Genomic DNA, 22,644 nt, shown 5'->3' with positions numbered 1-22,644 from the left:
CTGAATTATTTTCTACACCAGGAATTCTGAAAGTCTGGAGCTCTTGTTGCTCCATCTCAGTATAATTTAGTGTAATGTTTAAGAAAATTACCTGTTATGTAAACTCTACTAAAAATGTGTATCTTCAATTAACTGTTCTGTGGGAATGTTATAATTGAAAGCTGAGCTCCATTAGTGCTGAGAGAAGTATTTTTCTTTTGTTCTGTGATGCTGGATTAGCCGAGAAAGGAAAGGACAGATATTAATACTTCGTTTGGAATATTGTAGAATCACAGATGGATTGGGTTGGAATGGACCTTAAAGATAATTTCATTCCACCCATCTGCCATGGCAGGGACACCTTCCACTGTCCCAGGCTGCTCCAAGCCCCAATGTCCAGCCTGGCCTTGGACACTTCCAGGGATCCAGGGGCAGCCCCAGCTGCTCTGGGCACCCTGTGCCAGGGCCTGCCCACCCTCACAGGGAAGAATTTCTCCTAAATATCCCATCTAACCCTGCCCTCTGGCAGTGGAAGCCATTCCTGTCGCTCCAGGGCCTTGTCCACAGTCCCTCTCCAGCTCTCTTGGAGCCCCTTTAGGTACTGGAAGGGGCTCAAAGGTCTCCCTATGTGAACGTCTGTGTGCTCATACACCTACACGTGCACTGTTCCCAAGTCAACTGCCTTACTTGGCTTCATTCCTCTGCATACATGGATAGTGTGGCATTATGAAGGAAAAGAGGAAACGTTTGCTCTTCTTTTTCTGTTTTTTGTTTGCCTTCTTTTCAGTCCATGACTAGAGGGACTCTGAGATCACCATTTAAGACATTATTTGCCCATTTAAGACATCATTTGACATAAATGATACAGCAGAGAAAAGAGGATCCACCTCTGTGGATGGAGCTATCTTACAGATTATCAAGTAGCTCGTATTCTATAAAAATAGAGTTTTATCAATTATTAGGCTGTGTTGGCTAATTACCAGTCTCTGCCAGTTAAGGCACACATGAAAAGTGAGGGTCTGGAGCAGTGTGAGGCATTTTCCCTCCTACTCCCCTTGGTGACTAGGAATGAGTTTCCCAGTGCTTGGCAATCAGCACTTGTAACAGGCTCAGCTGTGCCCAGGGGGCCTGGATGGGGCACGTCCCAGCCACCTCCACCTCCCCAGGGCTACTGGCTGCCCCTCTGTGAAGCAAAGGCAGCCCACTGCACTGCCGTGCTTCCTTTCTGCATGCCAGCTGCTGATTGAGATGCTCAGTGAAAGGTGTCCTGGGGAACAGCGCTGGCACAGCTGGACACTGGTCCCTTTGAGCCCAGTAGTCCTCTGTAGAGTTCTCAGGCCTGTGCTGCAGCTCAGGCCTGTCCTGCAGCTCTGCCACTGAGGAAATGGGCATAAATGTCTTAGGAATGAGTCGCAGAACTGGAGTCTTAATAAGTAATAGCACTTCCATCCCTGGAAGTGTTGAAGGCCAGGTTGGACAAAGCTTGGAGCACCTTTGGTGTCCCTTCCCATAGCAAGGGTGTGGAAGAAGATGAGCTTTAAAGTCCTCTCCAACCCAAACCATTCCATGACTCCATGATTTTGTATAAATTCTTTTTAGGGCTGTGCGTGGCACTGATGGTTAACCCCTGCAGAAGGGCTGTGGCGGTGTCCTGCTGAGCTCCTGCCATGTGCCATACCTGGTGCTGGCTCTAAAGCTTCATAGCCACAAGGTACTTGGAGTGCAGTTTTGATCTTTCTACTTGGGTGTTAAAAATACTGTGTTACAAACTTGGGTATTGTATGTGATTGATGAACTTCCTGAGATTTCGTTGTTCTTATGAATGGCAGATTGCTTTTAGTCACTGCCCTGAATCATCATGTGTTAGATGCAAACATTGTTTATGCTGAATTAGGTGACCAATTTCAAGTTTGTCATGTGTACTTCACTTTTTCCATTGGTAATGAGTACTTTTCTGTTTATATTTTTTCCTTTCCTATTTTCTTTGAGGGCTATTCTTGAGTGGACCTTGTTCCTTTGTCTCCACAGTTTAGGTGGGCCTCCTGAATATCCACATTGAGAACCTGAGACAGAGCTGCTCTTTGGGGCAGGAAAGAAAATTCATGATCCTGTTAAACAAGCAGCGTGTTTGTGGTGTTCCCTCCTCTCTGTCTTGCCCTGCCTGCAGGGAGCTGCTGGTCACCCTCCTGGTACCCTCAGGTCACCCTCTCCTGCCACTTGCACCCACTGGGCACGAGGTTGCAGGAGACTCTCTACACTCCAGCCCCCAAATTAAACTAAATTGGGGATGCTTTTACTGACAGATGTTCTTTATTAAAAAGCATTTGTTGTTCTAACTCATTTTTTCACTTCCATGCCCAGAGGAGGTTTGTTTTACATGGGTTCAGTGCTTGTGCTGGGCCTCTGTCCTATCCAGGGGCTGCTCCTCGGCTCCTCGGCAAGGGCTTCTTGGGGCTAGCAGAGTTTTGGTGGCTTTAAGCACTATTATGCCATCAGCCTCATCTGCTGAAGCTGCTGAACTAGGGCTTGTTTCAGCTGCTGCTCGTAAGCTGCCTGCTCCCAGCCTTGCTTTTGGGGGCATCTGTGTGATTCTTTGGTTGTTTTAGAGTCTTATAACATGTAAGATTGGTCAGTGAGGTTCTCGAGGGTTTGAAAGATCTTGTCCAGACTGGAGTCCTGACAGCACATGCTACCATTACTGTGTAGAAGTTAAAAATAGGTGACTCTTTTCCCCTCCCCTGTCCTGTGTTGTTTGAGGTGCGGCTAATTATGGTGGTGGTATGAACTATAACATATATATGTTACACACACATGCACATACACGTTTGTCTTTGCATCCAGATCTTTCGAGGCGGTAGGGACTTGCTTCCTCTCCCTTGCTTCGGTTACATTATTCCTCATGTTTCCCTCAGATGTGGCCAGAGGAGCTAATAAACATGTCACTGTTTGTTGTTACTGTTTTAGGCTGCATTTCCTATGCTTAAGAGAGGGCTGCTGTGTTCAGAATTCAGCATCCCTGGCTGGGCAGGGCTATCTCTTGGTGTCTCTTACAGTCTGGGGACAGGTGGTTTTGGTTGTTTCAAGAGGCGCTGGTTTCTCCTGTGTACGCAGACACCAGCTCATAGACAGCTTCCGTTATTCTGAAACACAGAGCCCTAAGAAGAGGCAGCAGATGCTGAGTGTCTTTCTCTCAGCTTGTGATGTGTTTTGGCAGGGAGCTCAGGCCCTTTTCGCCGCTGTTTCTGCTGGAGCCGGGCGGCCCCGCCGCAGCCGTCCCCCGGCCCGGCTCCCGGCGGAGCTGCCGCCCGTGTTCTCCGCGTTACCGCACAGGAAGCCGGCACTGCTTCGGTTTCTCTTTGTATTCCCACCGTGTATTGTGTCTTGATTTAGAGCCACTCGCAGGAAAGGAGATCAGCCGAAAAGGTCAACAGCTAGGGTTTACTGTGTTTCCAGTAGCTCCCGGGCCGTGAGCAGTGCAGGTCAGATGGGAGAGCACCGGGACTCCGGTCCTTTCACAGCAGCAGCGAGCCTGGGGCCGGCCCGGCTCTGTCCCGCGGGGCAGCGCGTCCGCAGTGTGTCCTGGCTGATGTACCCCTGCCCTTGAGCGCTGCCATCCTCCCGGGAGGGGCAGAGGCTTTGCCTGCGGGCACGCCAGTCCCGCTCCCTCGGGCACCGACTGTCTTTGCTCCTCCTGTTCGGGCAGCCGCTGTCCCGTGTCACAGTGTCATGGGCAGCAGGACCTTCCTCATCCTCTCCCGTCAGGCGCCGCTTTACCCAGCGCTACCTTCTGGCTTTTGTTCCTCCGTTTCTCCTGGTTCGGCGTCGCACGAGGCACTGCTTTGCTCTGCCTGGGAGTAAAATGGCCTTAAACTGCTCAGTGACAGACGCGTGTGCCCAACCCCCTGTCCTTCAGTCTGCGTTAATGAGATTGTGTTGTGTTTCTTCTCCACTGCACCTGTTCCTTAATCCTGGTGACTGTCACTGGGGTGTAACAGCTCCTTGGGAAAGCTGTGGGCTTTCAGAAATGCTGAACTAAGGGACACCACAGTTGCGTTTGTAAGTTGTTTGTGCAAATGCATGGAATAAAAACACAGTGTTTAAGTAAAAGTTTGGACTTTGAAGAATCTGCACTTTTCCTTAGATATTTTTTTTGAACTCATAATTCTAGATTTCGTGTTTGGTCCTGGTTGGTTTGTCTACATTGGCTTTGAAATGTTGTGAACTCATAATGCAAACAGAACGTGCAGATTGTAATATTTTTGTTTGTCAATTAAGAGTGTAAAGTTGGTACAAAACACCACATTAATAGCACCCAGCTTATGGGGGGGTTCATCATCTGTGTAGTTCAACAGAGCATAGCAACAGGGGTGCTTACAAGTCTATTTGAAAATAAAAAAAAATTAAACCCAGTGGATCTTTGAATACAAATGTCTAAAGGATGCCAGTAAACTTACAAAGACAAATAACAGATAAAAAATATTGATCAAAAAATCTTAATGTAAATAATTCTGTTGAAACAACTGTGATGGTCAGTCATGTTGATGGACTCAAAAGAAGTTTTTGAGTAAGCCTGTTTCTGGTCAAACAGAACTTGATCAAAAGTTTTGCTTTTCATTAAATAAGTAGAAAACCAAGTATAGTAAAGGCAGGGAAAAATAGCCTGTATTTCATATTTTTCTTTATGTGTCTTGAAGGTAAAGATGAAAAGGCTCTGGGTCCTGCGTGGGACTGCACCCTAAGAGTCTGACTGCAGCAGGGCCTGGGTGGTGCTGTGGGATGCCAGGAGACTTTCGGAGCTCACACAGGGTTCCAGTGATCCCTCAGCCTGTGTTGGGCTCTTGGGGCTGTTTCAATCAGGCATGTAAAAATTGAGGTTGGTTGTTCCTTGTCTGTTCAGACGGTGTGCAGAATCCAAGTGGCCAGTTGTCCTCTGATTCGTTTTGGAGCTTAGTTTTCACAAAGCAAATCAAGATTCTTTTCGTTTTAGCTTAAAAAATGAGCCTATTCTTTGCTAAAAATAAACTTCACAAAATAGAACCTGCTTTCTATAATTCATCGTCTTTCTTCTATTTCCCTCTGAACAAAGCTGCAAAGAATTTTTCCAGGCTGTTAAATTAGTTTCATTTAGTTCTTTTCTCTTTTTCCTTTTGAATGAAAGGCTCCTTACCCTGTCTAAATATATATTCTCTCTCTCATTTTTTTTGAAAAGACTCCTTCCCCATCTGCGTATATTTTTGCAACAAGCTTAAAGCTTTCCTGTTGGCTGCTGAGTATAATTTTGTATGAAATAGAAACACTGGGGAGAAGAGAGACTACTTGTATGATCGATTTGAAAAGCCACTTGTTTTCAGGCTATTACCAGCTCATGTGGTGTCCATGTGTTCACAAGCTGACTGGTTTTTCTTATAAGCCTGACCATTACAGTGACCAGTGTGACATAAATAGACTTCAAGTGGAAACTCGTAATGAAAAGAGATCGTTTTACTGGGATTTGGAATTCCAGGAAAAGGTCAAAACTGCTTTTAATTGAAGGGAGCAGCGCATGCGGGACGCATGTCCTGGTTTTTTAATATGGATCCCACGTGGTGTTGCTGTCTGGAAGTTGTGCTTGTTTGAGGGGAAGAGTTTCTTTTGAGAAGGGTTTCTATTTGTGGCTCTGTGGAGTCAAAATGTGTGCCTGAAGGGTAGGATGAAACCAGAGCCGTGGTCCTCCAAGCACTGGGGTGTTTGCTGAGCTCAGCCTGAAGAATGGCAGAGTTTGGTGTGTGTTTGAGGAGCAGCCTGTGCTTGAAGTGGGTAAATAACCCTGAGGAATCCATGCTGACCAGACTTGGTGTTTGCAGGCAGGAGGATGGGCACAGGGCAGAGCAATCTGGGGCTCTGAGTTGCAAGGGCAAGGGAGGAAGGTGGGGAAAAAAGAGCATTGGGCACTTGGGAGAGACACCTGGAGCAGAGAAGGCTCTGGGGAGACCTTACGGCTCCTTTCAGCCACAAGAGAGCTGGAGAGGGACTTTGGACAAGGGCCTGGAGAGACAGGACAAGTGGGAATGGCTTCCCACTGCCAGAGGGTAGGGTGAGATGGGATGTTGGAAAGGTCTTCCCTGTGAGCATGGTGAGACCCTGGCACAGGCTGCCCAGAGAAGCTGTGGCTGCCCCATCCCTGGCAGTGTCCAAGGGTGGACAGCACTTGAGGCAACCTGGTCTGGTGGAAGGTGTCCCAGCCTGTGGCAGGGGGTGGAACTGGATGATCTTTAGGGTCCCTTCCAACCCAAACCATTCTATAGTTCTAAGTACTCCAAACAAAGTGTTAATGTCTGTAAGTGTTTTGCTTTCTTTTGCCTCTCCTGCTTGCTATTTGGTGGATCCCCTGAGAGCACGAGCTGAAGCTGCCCTGTGGGCAGGGGAGAAGGACTGGATTTAACTAGCTGGAGCAGAGCTGGAGGTGGGGATAGCCAGAAAGAAAGAGACTGATAAAGTGGGGTTTGGATTAGTGAGCGGGGAGAAATTGGTTCATCGGTGAATGGGTATTAAAGGATTTAGCATCAAAGAGGACAGGGAAAAGAGTAATTTCCATTATGTTACAAAAAGAATGAGATAATTTAATGAAGGACAGAGTGTGGAGAGAAAGGATAGGAAGAAGGCCAAAGTCTATGAGAGACATGAAATATAATGTGCCTATTTTTAGACAGAAAATAAGAGGAAGATAATTTATCTTTCTACTTGATTGTTATCTCCAGTCCTTCAAAACTTCAAATTGTTTCATTTATGTGAGGTGGCTGGAGAGGAGTCTGAGGCAGAGGGCTAAGTTACGGAACTGTACCACAGAGTGGTAAAAATGGAAAGAAAGGATGTGGTTGTGCCATAGGAGGGAGTGCTGGAGGAGGGCGCAGCAGTGGGAGCCAGCAGGGCCCTTCCTGCAGGCGGGTGGGTCCCTCTGGGCAGTGAGGTGGCAGCCCGAGCTGTGGGTGGGCAGCTGAGGGCCAGTTACAGCAGCTACAGGATCACAGGGGCCAGGGCAGGGCGAGTCCGTGTTGGCAGCCCCAGAGACCTCCTTAGCACCTTCTCTCCTGGAGCTGGTTGCAGAAGAACTTAACGGGCATCTTCCAGTACCGCTTCTCCTGCTCCAGTTTTTGTTTCTGTCATGACCTCTTCAAAACTTCCTGTGTCTGTGGGATCCCAGAAGGAATGAATCTGCATGTGAGAGCCTTGTTCAGCAGCTCTTTGTGTTATTTCATTGGGCTTTTGCCACTTGCTGTCTGTGTGTCAGGGAGTCCGTTCTGAGCCGTGATGATCAGTCGACCTCTCCCTTCTCACCCGCGACAGCGCAGTTAACAACCCCTCATGGAATTAACTTGTTCAAATCCAGCTGCTTGGAGCTGCAGCCTGTGTTTGGCACTGTGTCTCCATGCTGTCACCTTGGGGGCAGGACAGGACACAGGGCAGTGCTCCTCAGTCCTGACGGGGAAGGGGCCTGACTCCGCAGCTGCCCCCAGGCCCTCAGCCTCACACCTCTCTCCAACATCCCTGCCCCTGTGAGCACTCCTGACCGTACCGCTGTGCTATTTTTGTTGTGTAGTTTGGATGAAGAGAAAATAAGGAAATGGGGAGGGTCCTACATCTTTTGGTGACTTGCTTCATCTCGTTGTACCTGGCTTGGTTCTGGAATTATTTTCATAAATCGCTTTGCCCAGAGCCTTTGCTCTCACTGTTAATTAGCTTGATGGGTCTCACAGGAGTCAGGTGTGGGCTGTCCAGGCCATTGGTGGGATGGTGACTGTTCTTCCCAAGCAGAAGTTCTCGGTGCATCTGAGCACAGTGCACAGCAGCTCCACAGGGGACATCTGCTGTGGCTCCCAGGTAGTGACTGCTAGGGTTAAAAATAAAAAGATGATAAAGCCTTTTTTAAAAACAAACAAATAAAACCCAAATGTCAGAGCACTTTCTCCCATGAGAACCTATTTGCAGGCTACTCCTGTTTTCAGAAATCTAGGAGTTGGCAGAGACCATAACAACAGAATGTGGCAGCAGGAGTGCTATTGGTAGCTTTGATTTTATTGTTACTTGTAGCTCACACTGAAAATCCATTCCTGGTCTGCCTTTAAATGGTAGCTGCTATGGGTTTGTTTCATGTAGGTTTGAGATCTTGAATTGTTTAGGGAGCTCTGGGTTTTCTATATGTATTTGTATCTCCTCCAGTGGGAGGTGGGGGTGGATAGAGGGGTGCTCCATTTATAGTCTCTTGTCGTGCAAGGATCTCATATAATGAGGCTCTGAGGGACCTTCTCATTCTCTACAGCTCCCTGGCAGGAAGGTGGATCCACATGAGGGTTGATGTCTTCTCCCAAGTAACAAGTGACAGAACAAGAGGAAACGGCCTCAAGTTGCAAACAGGAGGTTTAGCTTGAATAGTAGGGAAAATTCCATCTCCAAAAGGACTGTCCAGCCGGGGCAGTGGTGGAGTTCCCATCCCTGGAGGGATTTAAGAGCCATGTGGATGTGGCAATTGGGGATGTGGGTTTGCAGTGCTGGGGGAACAGCTGGGATCGATGATCTTGGAGGTCTCATCAAACCCAAACAATTCTCAGGTTCCCTCAGTCAACAGTGATGCTCGTCTCATCTCCAGCTGGGCAGTGGAGGCAAAAGAAGCAAGTGTGTCCTTGACTTTCCTCTCTGAACCATTTATGTCAATGTTAGGTTATTCCTAAAACTCAAGAGATCCCCAGAACATCTTGTGACTGTCAGAAATAAAATGAAAAGGAGTGAGGAATGCGTGGGTTGTTTTTTATTTAACACTGAATTGCCCATTGCTGGCTGAGGCCACACTTTGGTTTCAATGTCAGTGCCCAGTACTGCCAGACCTGTGCTGGACCCCTACGCCGAGCTCTTATGGGAAGTGTCATGATCCCCAAGGTCCTGTTTTCTTGATGGTTTGAATCTTTTGAGTTAGATCCTACATATACCATATACAAAGTGTGTTCCCAGGTCATACCTATTTTGTAGAGTGATTAAAAAAAACCCCATCACTAAATCCTGTGCCCTCCTTCCTAACTTGAGCCTGAAGTCAGCTCGAAATCACTGCAGCTCCTGCTTTGCTTGGTTTCTTCTTGTTACTGCTGTTACAAAAGCAACAGCCTTTACTGCTCCTCAGTGGGTTGTCTCACTGCATTCAGGACAAGTGGAAGAAGAGTTAAGCTGCTAAACAAGCAGTTTGTGGTGGACATTTCTCGTGGGTCTATTGTATCGCCTGCCCAGTGGCCACAGGGTTTATCTGTGCTGGCAGCTGAGCTGTGCCAGCTGGCCCAGGGGAAGGGCACAGATGGGAGAAAAGCATGTTTTGCTCTCCATATGTATTAATTTAAGCTGTCCCTGAGCTTGGGCCAGGGTTCAAGCCCTGCACCCAGAGCAGGGTCTTTGATGGGGAATGTGGGTAAGGGGCATTGCTCAGAAAAATAATTGTTCCTAAGGAAAGGAAATTTCACCTTCTTGACCAATAAGGTCTCAATTCTGGAATTATTAAGGAGTGAATAGCAAAAGGGAGGTGACAGATAGTACAGGACGATCATGGTGCCTCAGCTTTCACAAACTCTTGCAGACACTTCAGGCTCGCAGAACTGGGTGACTGTTACAGCCTTACAAATGGTTATAGCTACCCATGGGCAAACCTTCCTGCAACAATCAGAAGGTATAAAGTTCAAAGTTGTATCCAGCTATTTGAAAGCAACACCCTTGATGGGAGAATAGAGCAGAACAGACGTTTTGTGCCTATGTGTTTGCCTATGGGCAGTTGGTGTCAGAGCAGTTTGTAAGGGATGAGGTGTCTCTCTGGTTTTCAGTTTGGTATGATCTGCTGCCTCCCACCAACACTGGATGTTCCTGCCACTGCTCTGAGAAGGAAGTCTAATTTGTGTTGTTATTCCCCCCTAGGATGCAAAAATTATCTAGAAGCCTTGTTATTGAACATAAAGCTCAATAAATCCATTCTCTCCCTCTGTGATCGTGTCTAGGCTGGGATCTGTTGCTGAAAGGACAGAACTTTGCACTTACTGCGGTTTTGCTGCTTCAGTTTTCATAACTTCTGTAGCAATCTGGAAATGCTTCTCCCAGTTTGTCCTTGGCAGGAGGTCAGATGGGTTGGAGCATCCCCAAAAGCACTGTCATTCCTCTGAACCAACTTGTTTGAAGTAAATCTGGCTCACTTGAAGCTCAGGTGGTGGGAGCTGGGTGTGGGCAGGTTGGTGAAGTTTCTGATCCCCAGGTGATGAATGTGCCCTTCTAACAGGACATAGTTCAACGTGTCATTGCCTGATAAACATGTGTGGGTACAAATGCTGTGCAGCCATATACAAAATGCACCTTTTTGGTGAGAATCAGAGGGGAGTCGGGAATGAAAGGGCGAGGTCTGTCCAGTGGCATTATGGAGGAACATCCTTGTGTTTGTACTTTTTACTTTAATTGTGAAAAAGTTCCCTTCTCGAATGCACTGAGGAAAGCAATAGTATCATGATATTGTTGTAAAAATAGATTACTCTTACTCTTAAATTAATTTTAGCCTTTTGTTTTTCAGCCAGAAAATTTACAGAAGAATTGGCTTCGGGAATTTTATCAGGTAAGGTAAAGCTTATTTTCTCACAGAATTCTGTGCATCTTTGTTTATTGGTCTAATTAGTAATGTCAGGATCTTTTGCTTTGTGAAGTGAAATCACTATTTTATGGTAAAAAACAGCCCTGAAAAATATGTCTCTTTCTGGATTTCTGAGTAATCATAAAAATTCAGCATATAAGCACAATTGGTTCTTATAGACAATCCTCTGCCTGAAAAATAAGTTGAGGTTTTATAAAATTGACTTTAGTTTGGCATGAAATGGTCTTTTAAGTCTACTGAGTAAGATACATATTTGAGTATTTTAAAAAAAAAAAATCTGTTGGGAAGTCCAGTTTACCTTAAAATTGAAATATGACAATTTTGGGCATTGGTTTGCAATAAATCAGTCCTGTGTCGTCTCTTTCTTAACAATTTTCTTGTTTGGTAGTGTGAAAATATTGACACTGAACCCATGTTATAAAATGTGCTGTAACCTTCTGCTGTGAGGGTTTTTTTAAAGTATAAAAGCCCCTCTCACACATTGTGTTATTGTAGTAGAGACTTGTTGAACTTGCAGACTTCATGCAGAAATACAGCAATAAGCAACAGGAAATTAACACTGCTGGGACATAGAGGTGTCATCCCTGGGAGGCAGCGTGAGAGCTGGTGTCACTGCTGACAGAACTGAGGGAGTCTTGAGATTCACAGAGTCCCACAATGGTTTGCATTGGAAGGGACCTTAAAGACCATCTACTTCCACACCCTGCCAGGGGCAGGGACACCTTTCACTAGACCGGGTTGTTCCAAGCCCTGGCTGACCTGGCCATGGAAAAGTGGCACCTGGTACTGAAGGGCCACAAGATTCCTTTATCCAGTTCTACATCTCTTACAGAAAAATAGTTAAACAGCAAAACTGTGCTGTTCAAATTCTGAAGTGAAACTGTGTGCAGAAAATATGATTAGCAGTATTTCATCTTTTGCTTTTTGTAATGGAAAGTGTCCCATGAGTCTTTACGTTCTTAGGTTACCAGTGCAGCCTGTGACCTGTATTGCATTGATGTAAAATACTGCAATTCACGTTTACTGGCAAATGTAACAGATTTGCAAAAATCCAAGGTGCAGTAAACAGTCTTACATTCTGCAGTGTCTGCCAACTTCAGATTCATCTGTTTCTTTTTCTCCGTCCATCTTGGTCGATCAGTGCTGTATGTACATGATGCTTGCGCTGTGCAAACGTCTCAGCTAGTTCTGATTCCAGCCCTCCACAGCTTCAGGAGAAACTCTTCCTATGCAGGAAATATAAATAAACAGACAGAACTCCTTTTATTTTTTTTTTTTTAATATGGCTGCATGTTGTTCACCATCACATGACTTATTTACGTATCTTTATCAAGGAGACTCCTTCCATGTTCATTTGTTTACTGAAGTGGCATGAGCACTGCGGAAATGCTTCTGAACAGTTTGTGGAGAACAGGAAGAGGAGGGGAAAAGAACAAGCTACTGGTATCTTAGGGCAGGGACCACTGACATGTGACTGGATGTGGTCTGTCTTTGGTCCAGTAAGTACTGTGCATACAGAGTTCCAAAGAGGAATAAAATGACCCATTAATGCTCCATGAGGCCAGTCTAGTGCAGGGTCCAGACCAGGGAAAGTGTTACTGGGGCAGACCCAAGCCCATCCCTCAGCTGTTGGGGGTTCTGTTCTGTTCCCTCTCAGTCTCCATAGCTCTGCCCTCTGTCCCTGCAATCTGAGAACTGTATTTTAAAAAGAAAAAGAAAGGAAAAATAGACAAAGGACAAAGTTAGCAGTGTTGTGCATGGCTGCTGCTGGCCTTATCCTGCTTCCCCTCTGAGTCTCTGCAGTGGGCTGGCTGCTCACACCACACTCTCCAACGCAGTAGGAAGTGGAACAAAACTTGGTCAAAAGCTCCTTAGGGAAGAGACAAGCATGTAGTTACCGAAAGTCACTTAGCACCATCCTGGCTCAGGCTTCAGAGCGACCCAGCAAATGTACAGCCTCAGAGGGATTATTGTGTTTAATTCTCTGTGCAAAACCTCTGTGAACTGAGGTTCAGCAGCAGCACTGGAAAATGACTCTTCATGCCTCTTTGTAAACTTGAAACCAGATAAACCGCAGACGGCAGTTTTTTCCATTCTTCTGAGGAATTCAATTTGCATATGCAGTTGTGTCAGGGCAGTTTGCATAACTTCTGAGGATGAGGTCCTTGTGTAAGCAGTCAAAATGTTCTCCACAGGAAAGGAAGCACCATTACCGAAGTTTAAAATGTTTCTAGAAATTAAACTCGTAATGTCTTCGAACTGATGTTAAAGAGCATTTTGTGGACTTGTTTATAAGTTCCAGTAAATTAAAATAAGGGATTTTATTTGCTTATTTATTGATTTATTGATTTATTTGTGTCATGGGTAAATTTGCTGTCATGGTAAAGTCACTTATCTATTACCATTAACTTATGTGCAGTATGCATTGCATTTCTGAGGACGTGGGAGCATACAGAGGGCTGAAATAACATTCAAGTGTAACATGCTAAATTTTTAAAACTTCTAACCTTGATCTGCAAATATCCTACATCATTAACATGAAAAGTATGGAAGATCTGTTGCTGGTAAATGAAACAGTTTCTCCAAGAAATACAAATGGGAAAAAGATTACTTCAAAGACCCTTTCCAGGCTGGTTTTAGCGGCAGCTTCCAGCATAGCCCAGAGAGCAGCACATTGACACTGTGCTGTGTAACAGTACAGTGGATAAAGCTCAGAGGTGGTGTCCTGTCTGATCTGGTTTTCTTGGATTCATCCACCTCTGGTCCTATAAAAGTGGAGCCTGCATTTGGGTGACAGCTGACTGGGTAGTTTAAAATTTGTTTAACTATCAAATATGTGGTAGTCTTTTACCAGGTCACTGTTAGTTGCTGCTTTTTCCCCAAGGAAGAGTGAAACAAAATGAAGCAGTTCAGCTGGACTCAATCCCGGGTATTTCATAGAATCATAGAATGTTAAGGGTTGGACCTTAAAGATCATCTAGTCCCAACCTACCCTGCCATGGGCAGGGACACCTTTGGCTAGACCAGGTTGCTTCAAGCCCCCTCCAACCTGCCCTTGAACATTTCCAGGGATGGAGCAGCCACAGCTTCTCTGGGCAACCTGTTCCAGTATCTTGCCATCCAATTTGGACTCTAGCCCTCTTTCCAGTAAAAATTCTCTTACTCCAAAAACCTACATTGGAAACAAGGAGGGAAAGTGAATGTTGGGGGAGAGTGGAAACAGCCTGAGAACAGTGTTTTGGAGCGTTTAATGTGTGATAGGGAAGTCTTGGGTTCTTACGAAGAAATGGGATGATTGATGATCTAGGTGCTAGTGCTTAACAAGCAGTGGGATGATTTGGTGAACTAGCTGCCGTGCAAATGAGAATATTCACAGAATATGCACATGGGGATTTTGTCCCACTTGTGCAAAGTGAATCAGGCCCTGGTTTGCAGCCTTCATGTCAGTGCACAGGAAAAAATATGGGGGAATAAGAAGTTCCAAGAACATGAAAGGAAACTGTTTGCAAGGGAGGAGTGTAGGAGCACAAAGAGAGGACTTGTATTGACTTACTTATTTACTTAAGGCTCTTCTTCCTTTTCACTCCCTCCTTCTCCATCCCTTGCCCTTTCTCTATCTGCACTGGGCCTCATGTTTGGGGCAGGAGTTGTTCAGGAGCTGGAGCTACTGAAAATCTTCACTGATTTTAGTAACAATCTTTCTGTGTCGCATTCGTGGTACACGGTCATTCTGGATGCAAACTTGGAGCCAGAGGGTTTTTTCCCCTAATGCAATTTTCCATGTTGCCTGATGTGTTTGAGAGTATTTTGAGCCTTTATTTGTAGAAATACAGAAGTTAAAAGTTTACCTAATAGCTAAAGGTCATCTTGGTATAACTGCGTGGGAACTTCATGTGTTACCATTTGGAGAGAAGGAAGAAAAACAAACAAAAAAGGCCCAAACCAACCAAACAAAAAATATCCCAAAACACAACAAAACCCCACCCAGCCACTCAAAGGTTGTTTAATTATTTTAGTCGACTCGATGCTGTTTTTTTAACTAGAGGGGGTGAAAAGACTCCATTGCAGCCCTTCCAAGCTGAGGTCCCGGCCCTTTTTCAGAGGTGCTTTTCCTCGGGTGGGGGGCTGTCTGGGCTGTTTGTTGGTTGGTTTGAATCCATGGCCTGTGACAAGGGTAAGGGATGCAGGCCTGGGCTGCTGGCCATGTGCAGCTGAGTGCTGCAGCGTTCTGGGTGCCTGGTCCCCAGGAGGAGCCTCTTTTTCTCTTCTTCAGACTTAGAGAAATTGAAAATACTTGGAGTGCTTTGGGACCACACATGCTAAATTGACTTGTATGTATTTCACAGCTCACAAGGAGGCTAAAGCCCATATTTTGCTATTTTTTTTAAGCAATCCTGTTTACATGAGATCAAGGCTCAAGCTCCTCTTCTGCTTTGCTTGGATTGAGGTCTAACACTGGTGCCCTTGCCCCTGTGCCTGCATTGCCTTCTCTGAGAGGCCCGGCCAGCAGCGTGGGGCTGTGTCCTCTCCTGGCTGCTGCCCCAGTTCCAGCAGAGCCTGACCCACTCTGCCCTGTGGACTGACTGGGTCCCCTCCCCATCCCCTGTCCAAACAGGCAAAGACCTGTAGCAATGAGAAGATGTCAGGTTTGTACTTTTCACCAGTTTTGTATTCATACTCAGCTATGCTGGAGCATCTTGCTTAGTTACCCACATCCCCCAAAATAACTCCTGATTGTCGCTTCCTTTATGCTGTTTTTGCATATCTAGAATTGAAAATAATGCCCAACTTTGTAAATACGTGGTGCTGCTGTGGATGCAAATTCATTATTTATGTGGTCTCATGTATGACCTTTAACCTCTGGCAACTGTGAGTTTTCAGCTCTCAAGTATTCATTACTCATTATTATGTACTGTTTGTTCTTCCATAAGAGTAGAAAACTAGTAAAAGGTAATGAAGCAGAGCCAATTTGCTTTTACTTGGAGGGTACTTATTATATGAGAGACATAACTAATATTCAGTTCTGGTGGTTTAACCTGCAAGGAATGCTACAAGGACCTCACTGCTTTTAAGCCAATGCTCTTTCCCCATTAGAAATTACATAATCCTTCTTCTCTCTCTCTCTTTTTTTTTTTTTTTTTTTTTTTTTTTTTTTTTTTTTTTTTTTTTTTTTTTTTTTAAATATCCTCTGTGATTTCAAGTTCTCAGGGATTTGTATGCAAACAAAAAAACCCGTGTCCTGCATCTCCAGAGCCTGGAAGTGTTTTCTGTTGCTGCTTCAGCACAGTAGAGTTGTTCTCCAGTGTTCTCTCACTGCTGGACTCCCTATTCAGGGCTCCCTGTGACTGATGGTTCACGAGTGTGAGATAGTTTGTGCCTACATCTTACTTGAAATAGTTTATTATATTTTTGTCTTATCAGTTGATTATTTTCATTAGCTGTGTAAGAAGAGCTCTTGCTGAAGCAAACCCATTGTGGTTAAAATGAGTAGCGCGATGAGCCAGTGCGTTCCTGCCGCATCCGCAGTCGATGCTACTGCGTGTGTTGCCCTGAAACAGTGAGAGTGGGTGTGTTGGCTTTACAGGATTATATGGTTACAACTACTTTTTGATGCTGGTGGCTTCACAGAGCTCTCCAAGTAGATAAGATCAGGACTTGGAATCCAGAACTGATTTGGAGCAATAAAGCACCTGGAGAATTGGGATGGCATGGTGTTAGGGTCCACAGGTGAGCTCTGTTCCAGAGTCCTGCTTCACAGGCCGTGTTTGGTTAGTATTTCTCTCCAGACAGTGAACAAAATGAACCAACCAGGTGAATGTAGTCGTTGATTGTCATTCGCTGCTGCTGGGCTCTGACAGCAGGCTGCTGCCAGTGGTCCCTTGGGCAGTGCCTTGGGAAGAAAGGAGCATCTGTACAGGGACATCTCAGCAACTTCGTCCTAGTTGTTTGTAAATCTATAATAGGAAATATATATCAGAAGAAAAGCATGTCCCGGTTGGGTATAATTTCTTGCATTTCAGGTATGTTTTTAGACATCTGGGCTGTCACCTGCTTTTTTTTTTTTTTTTTTTATTTTTTTCTTTTTTCCTTCCCCCCCAATTAAACTTATGATTGGGTTGTGCTCTGGCTCAGTCTCCATCTCTACCAATGATGGCATGCTTTAAAGCAAGTTGCTAATTTCCCCACTGGCAGAAACCAGCATTAATGATCTAATGGAAGTACTCAATGATCGTCGTCAAACACCTGAGTTGGGAGTATTTACTTTTTCCTTTTATGCAGTAGCACTACCAGCAGCTCACCTCAGTGTTTCACCAAGCAGGTCAGTGCCAAGATGTTTCAATGACCGGGAAGCTGAGGTACGGAGGAAGTGACGGTTGGAAATGACTCAGAAACCCACGGCAGGACATTCCCTTCTTTCTGCAAGGGTGACCTCGTGTAGGTTGGCAGTGCTGTAATGCACTGTGTGACCTGGATGTAGTAGCACACCAGGTTCTCCTTGGCTTTGGCTTGCACAAACCACTGCCAGGCTTCCCTTCTATGGCTGGAGTCCCACCGCCCTCTCTGCCGCTGGTCCTGACCCCCCGGCCCGCTGACAGGGCCTGCGCCAGGCGCTGAGGGAGAGCAGTGTTGTAGGAATGGCCCTGAGGAGGGATGTGCTGCCAGCTGATGGTAAACCTTGCTGTCACCTTGCCCTCTTGTGCCTGACGGGCTGTGGGGGTGCTCTGAGGAGCCTCTGGTGGGGTCTGGCACTGTCACCTGCTGGTGCCCGTGAGCCCTCCCTGCTGTGGCGTGTCCCCAAGCTGGGCAGGACGGTGCCAGCTCAAAGCGGGGACCTGTGACTGCCTCTGGCTCCATGGAAAGATGCTGCAATTCAGATTTTGCTGATCTTTAATTCATTGTCTTTGAGCTTGATTGTCTAATGAGATTATTTGTGTAGTCAGGAATGAGGGGTTTTGCACCGTCATCACATCAAATAGCAGTTTCTTTCCACTGTTGTTAAAAAGAAACATCCACAACCTCTAGTTGTGGTGTCCCATCCCTGGAAGTGTTCAAGACCAGCTTGGACAGGGTTTGGAGCAGCCTACTCTAGTGGCAAGTTTCCCTGCCAATGAGGTGTAATGAGATAAGGTTTAAGGTCCCTTTAAACTCAAACCATTCTGTGCTTCTATGATCCCTAAAGAACTTTTAACAGTAATATTAGTCATTGTTGATTTACATAATTAAAAGCAGGACTGCAAAGGTTTGCTGTGTCTGTGCCTTTTCAGAGTTGTAGGGCACCAGCAGCAAGACAATGAGTGGAAGGGAGAGCAATCCCTGTTTTTTCAGCTGTTCTTTACTGTGGTGTGTTGAGGTTAGAACTCGGCAGTCCCTGAGCCCCCCTTGCGCGTGGCTGTGTTCCAGTGCAAGCGGGGGAGATGCTGTGACCCCGAGTGCAGAGCACCCCGAGCCTGCTGGCACCAAGCCCTGCGCAGAGGAGTTGGTTTATGACTCTGCTGCCAGTAGCTGGTAGAAACCACCCACTCTTCCTCCCAATGGCGGCATGAACAGCATGGCCTCTCTGCTGGCTGGGGCAACCCGGTGCCACCCATCAGAAAGAAGTGAATCCTATTTTGGATTTATCATGTTCTCTCCATGTATGCTTCCCCTGCCACATTGTTGATTGTTTTGGACTGTTCCCTTTTAAAATGGAAGTTGTTCTGGAGCTTTGTGTCCATTAATTTACAATAAGGCATGGAATAGAAGTTATAGAGACTCAGTATTAACAGAGGCATTTTGGATGTGGTGTTTGCTGTTCTGAATAAAGACAAAGCAGACAAAATTCCATAGGACAGAGTAACACTGAATGTGTGTTCAAAATGGTAGCAAATTTATGAACGTTATATTTGATTTGAGGCATGTGGAAAGACACAAGCATTCTAGGGTTTTGGTGTGGTAATTGCTGACTGTGTAATGTCTCAGATATTTGCAGTGTTCAAGACTAACACCTGGAATAGCGTGATGGATTTCCATGCCTCCTGTGTTAAGAGGTGTGTGTGCAGCTGTTATTTAAATACTTTTGTAAATAAGATACTCCATAAATAAAAATATCAAACACAACAGCTAAACAGCACTGAGAAATTTTGTAGAAGTGGAAAAGTGTCCACTCTAGCAAATGAATTGAGGTGTTTGAACCCTTCTACCTCTGAGACATGGAAAGGTTTGGATCATCTTAATCATGTCAGGTCTTCTTTGAGGGGAGTTGGAAAAGTTTGGTTATATTTTAAATACAAATACTAAATATAAATGTATTTTAAATATAAACATAGTCTAGGATCTAAGTAATAGTTCAAAAAAGAAAATGTTAGTTAAGAATAGTTGAGATAATTATTGTGTATTATCAATCTTGTATGTGGATGGCGAATGATGCTCCCCTTGCTGCTTATTGTGCCAGTGTTCCAATTACCTGTCAGGCAGTAGCTGCCAGTCCTCCTTTTTGAATGCCCGGATCTGTGTCATTCCCGCTGTGTGCTGAGCTGTGGACACAATTTCGTTAAATCTCGCTTTTCTCTTTGTTCCAGGTGGTCCATGCACACAAGCCCCATTTCATGGCTTTACACTGTCAAGAGTTCGGAGGGAAGAACTACGAAGCTTCAATGTCTCATGTGGACAAGTTCGTGAAGTAAGTGGTGGGAGGCCATAGCCTGGCCCCCCCGAGCCGGGGGACAAGGGCAGGAGAGCTCAGTCACCGGAGGAATGTCCCGGGATTATTTATCCCGATTTAATTCATCGCCTCCGAGTCCGCGCGGGGCCGGGAGCAAACCCGGGGCAGCGCCCGTGGGCCGCGGCCGCCCGCGCCCTCTGCTGGCGGCGGCCGGCGGTGCGGGCCGGCCCCCCGCCCCCGGGCACGGCGCGCTCGGCTCCGCTCGGCTGCGGCACCGTCAGCACCAATCGCCCAAATTCATGGAGCTCTGTCGGCGCCAGAGACCCGCGCCCTTCCCAGTCGTGTCCCACTCGGGTTCCTTTGGGTGATGCGGGAGATGTCACCGCACAGAGCAATGCTGAGGCAACGCAGTACATTTGCATCTCCCTTTACATGTTCAGTCTTCTCTTTCTCTTTCAGAGAACTGTTGTCAAGTGATGCGATGAAAGACTACAACAGAGCTCGAGTTTACCTGGATGAGAACTATAAATCACAGGAACATTTCACGGTAAATTTCTTTATTTCACAAGTGTAGTTTAACCAAAGGTGAATTTCTTCTGTTTGGGATTTTTGACCCGTGTGAGACTGAGCTGTTTCCATCCTGATGATGATTATGTTTTTGCTTCTACTGTGTTTTACTACAAAAAGTGTTTACTCTGTGGCATGTGTACATGCTGGTTTCACAGATGTGCATCCATGTAAAATGAGCAGAATATCAGTGTGCAGACAGGTTTTTTTGTTTAAAATGGTTGTCAAAGGTCTTTTTTCCTCCAATAACTAACCTTGGCGGCTCAGAAGCACCTTCCATTTCAGAGCCTGGCAGTGTGAGGTGGTGCCAGTGCTGAGTGTGATGAGCTGGTGACGAGCTTGGCAAGGGTTCAGGGCTTGTGTAAGGGATCTCCAGAGCTGGCTCACAGCCTCACTTGCCTGGGGCATGGTGACAAGAGCCAGAGCACAAGTTTGCATTAGCACGCAGGTGGTGTTTAGGTACATGTAAAATTATGTGTGCGGGGCTGCCTTTCCTGCGGAGCAGAAAGGCTTGTGTGGTTGTTGCCAAGGCTGTGCATTGTGCCAACACGTCTGCTGTTTGTCCAGGTGATCACTGCTAGGCTCTATAGGAAAGAACAACCTTTGGAAGCGAATCAGTGACATCTCCCTTCTTCCCAGGATAGAAGCTTCCTTCTCCGCCAGTATGCTGCTCAGTGGCAGTGGTGGCTCGGAGGAGCCCAGCTCGAGACCTGATGCTGCCCGGCAGCCAAAGACGGCACCTAGGACACAGCTCAGACAATAGAAAAACCAGCTGCCCAGCACACACACAAACCCCAGCTTGGAGACATATGAGCTTGGGGAATAAGAACCTGGAAAGGTTTTTATTTCTTCTTTTTTTAATAACTCTGGCTAGAAGCCCAGCTAACATGAAACTGGAGGAGAGGCATCAGCAGGTTTTTTTCTCTTGTTCATCAAAGAAGATAAAAACAAGATTATCAGCTTTACTGAGCCTTAGTGGGACAAACCTCAGTCACTAATGTTGAAACTGTACAGATGTTCGGAAAGTGCTGGTGGGTAAAAGCTGTAGTACAGAGCTGTGTGTTTTGGAATCACTTACAGGTCAGAGCTGCCTTCAGATAATCCCTCACACTGGTGGAGACCCTGTGGGGGTCCTACAGAACATATTTCCTGATGTGGGCAGGGGAGCTGCAAGGGGCTCTGCATTTACCTCATCTGCCTTCAGCCAGGTGAGCTCCAGAGCTCCCTTCCAGCCAACATTTTTTTGTGATATAGGAAAAAGGGATAATCATCTGTGATCTTAGTTTGGGAAACAGCATAGAAGACTAATACAATCCATAACAAAATACAACTTTTTTTTGTTTGTTTAAGAACAGTCATAGTACTTCATAGTATCGAAGTTATTTTATTTAGCATGAGGTACGTTGGTTTGACTTGATGGCATTATGGTAGATAAAAGGTTCTTACAGAGGGTGAACAGGAATCCCAGTTAGAGCATGTGCTATTAGTGTCTCTATGAAGAACCCTGTATTTTGCAAAGTTCCCTGTTCAAGAACTAATGTGGTTTCTTGTTTCACATACCGCATTTTCTAGGCACTGTGTTTCTTGCAATATTCCCCAACAACCTTTGTATTTCTCCCTTTCTTGTCATAAATATTACTTTGCATATTTTTTTCTTCTAATCCTTTATTTGCTAAAGCTGGGCCTTCCAGGGGAAAAAAAATTCTGTCAACATACTGATTCAATAAAGGGGAAGGGAAAAAAAAAGACTGCTAGTACCAATGTTATTTTCCATGGATAACAGTGTAAACAAACACATGTTCTTACTGTTTGGTTAAATTACCCTCTGTTGAACTGGTGACTGTAAAGATACAAAATGGGTTTCAAGAAGTGTTTGATGTGTACCCCACAAGACAGGCTGTTTGTAAATAATGCCACATACACCAGTGAGGGCTGTTGGACAGCTGGAAAATGTCTCCATCAGTCCCAAACTTAGAGGATGTCAGGAGGGAGGGAGTTTCCCATGGGAGTCCTCAGGCTTTGTGTAGGCTTTTCAATGTTAGGGCTCTGGTGGTGAGAGTGAAGCACTGGTGGTAGAATCAGAAAACAGCAAAGCCACTGGGAAATAGCGATGAGCACAGTGTGTTGGTGAAGGGAATCCCTGTCCAGGAGGGAGTGCTCTGGAAGGGATTTAGAGATTGTGTTGAGAGACTCAAAGCAAGATCTTGCTGCAGTGCTGTCACTCAACAAGTAATTCAATCCCTGAAAGCAGAGCTAGTAGAGAAGGAGTGTAGGAAACATCATGATTTTGTCTCCATATGCAGACAAGGCAAAGGCAGCACAAGGTGTTCTGGGATCCAGCAGGGCAGCAAGGGTGTTCTGGGATCCAGGTCTTTTGTCACAATTTATAGAAGCATAGCAAAAAGATGGCTTCATAGAGTGATGTTTCTGGGTTTTTTCTGTCTCCTTCTCTTTCCAACCCATAAGAACCTTTTAGAGCTGAATCTGCTTAGTGTGGAAAAGGCAAAACCCAAAGGAAGAGCAATTATTCAATGATGTTTTGTGTTACTATCAGTGGGAGGAAATGCTGTGTGCTAGAGGAGTGTTTTATACCTTCATTGTTAGACTTTATTAGTAGTGGCTTGGAACCAAAGCCCAAAAACCTAGAAAGGAGAGAGGGTGCGCTTTCACGTTGAGCTCCTTAACCTTTTGACTTCTTAGAGTCTGCTTTTTGGCACTGAATGCTCACAGTCCTCATTCACAGTTCCTGACATTGCTGTCAGAAATCAAGGATTCATAGAAATGGTTTTTCATACATGTGATTTGAACTGGCAGA

The 22,644-nt window shown here is 45.7% G+C and overlaps 1 protein-coding gene across 4 annotated transcripts in view; it reads left to right on the top strand.

Moving 5' to 3' along the window:
* INPP5A (inositol polyphosphate-5-phosphatase A) overlaps window positions 1-22,644 on the top strand; it is a 194,689-nt gene that overhangs the window by 37,777 nt on the left and 134,268 nt on the right. For all 4 annotated transcript variants that reach the window (XM_032116093.1, XM_032116092.1, XM_032116095.1 and 1 more), the window contains exons 2-4: window positions 10,544-10,585; window positions 19,180-19,280; window positions 19,722-19,809. In XM_032116093.1, coding sequence (XP_031971984.1) covers window positions 10,544-10,585; window positions 19,180-19,280; window positions 19,722-19,809 — 231 coding nt within the window. The remainder of the gene's footprint in view (window positions 1-10,543; window positions 10,586-19,179; window positions 19,281-19,721; window positions 19,810-22,644) is intronic.

This window comes from Corvus moneduloides, chromosome 8 (genome assembly GCF_009650955.1).
Source record: "Corvus moneduloides isolate bCorMon1 chromosome 8, bCorMon1.pri, whole genome shotgun sequence".
In the NCBI taxonomy this organism is placed as follows: Eukaryota; Metazoa; Chordata; class Aves; order Passeriformes; family Corvidae; genus Corvus; species Corvus moneduloides.
Note: the sequence above shows the minus strand (reverse complement) of the source record. Positions and strands in the feature narration are given on the sequence as shown.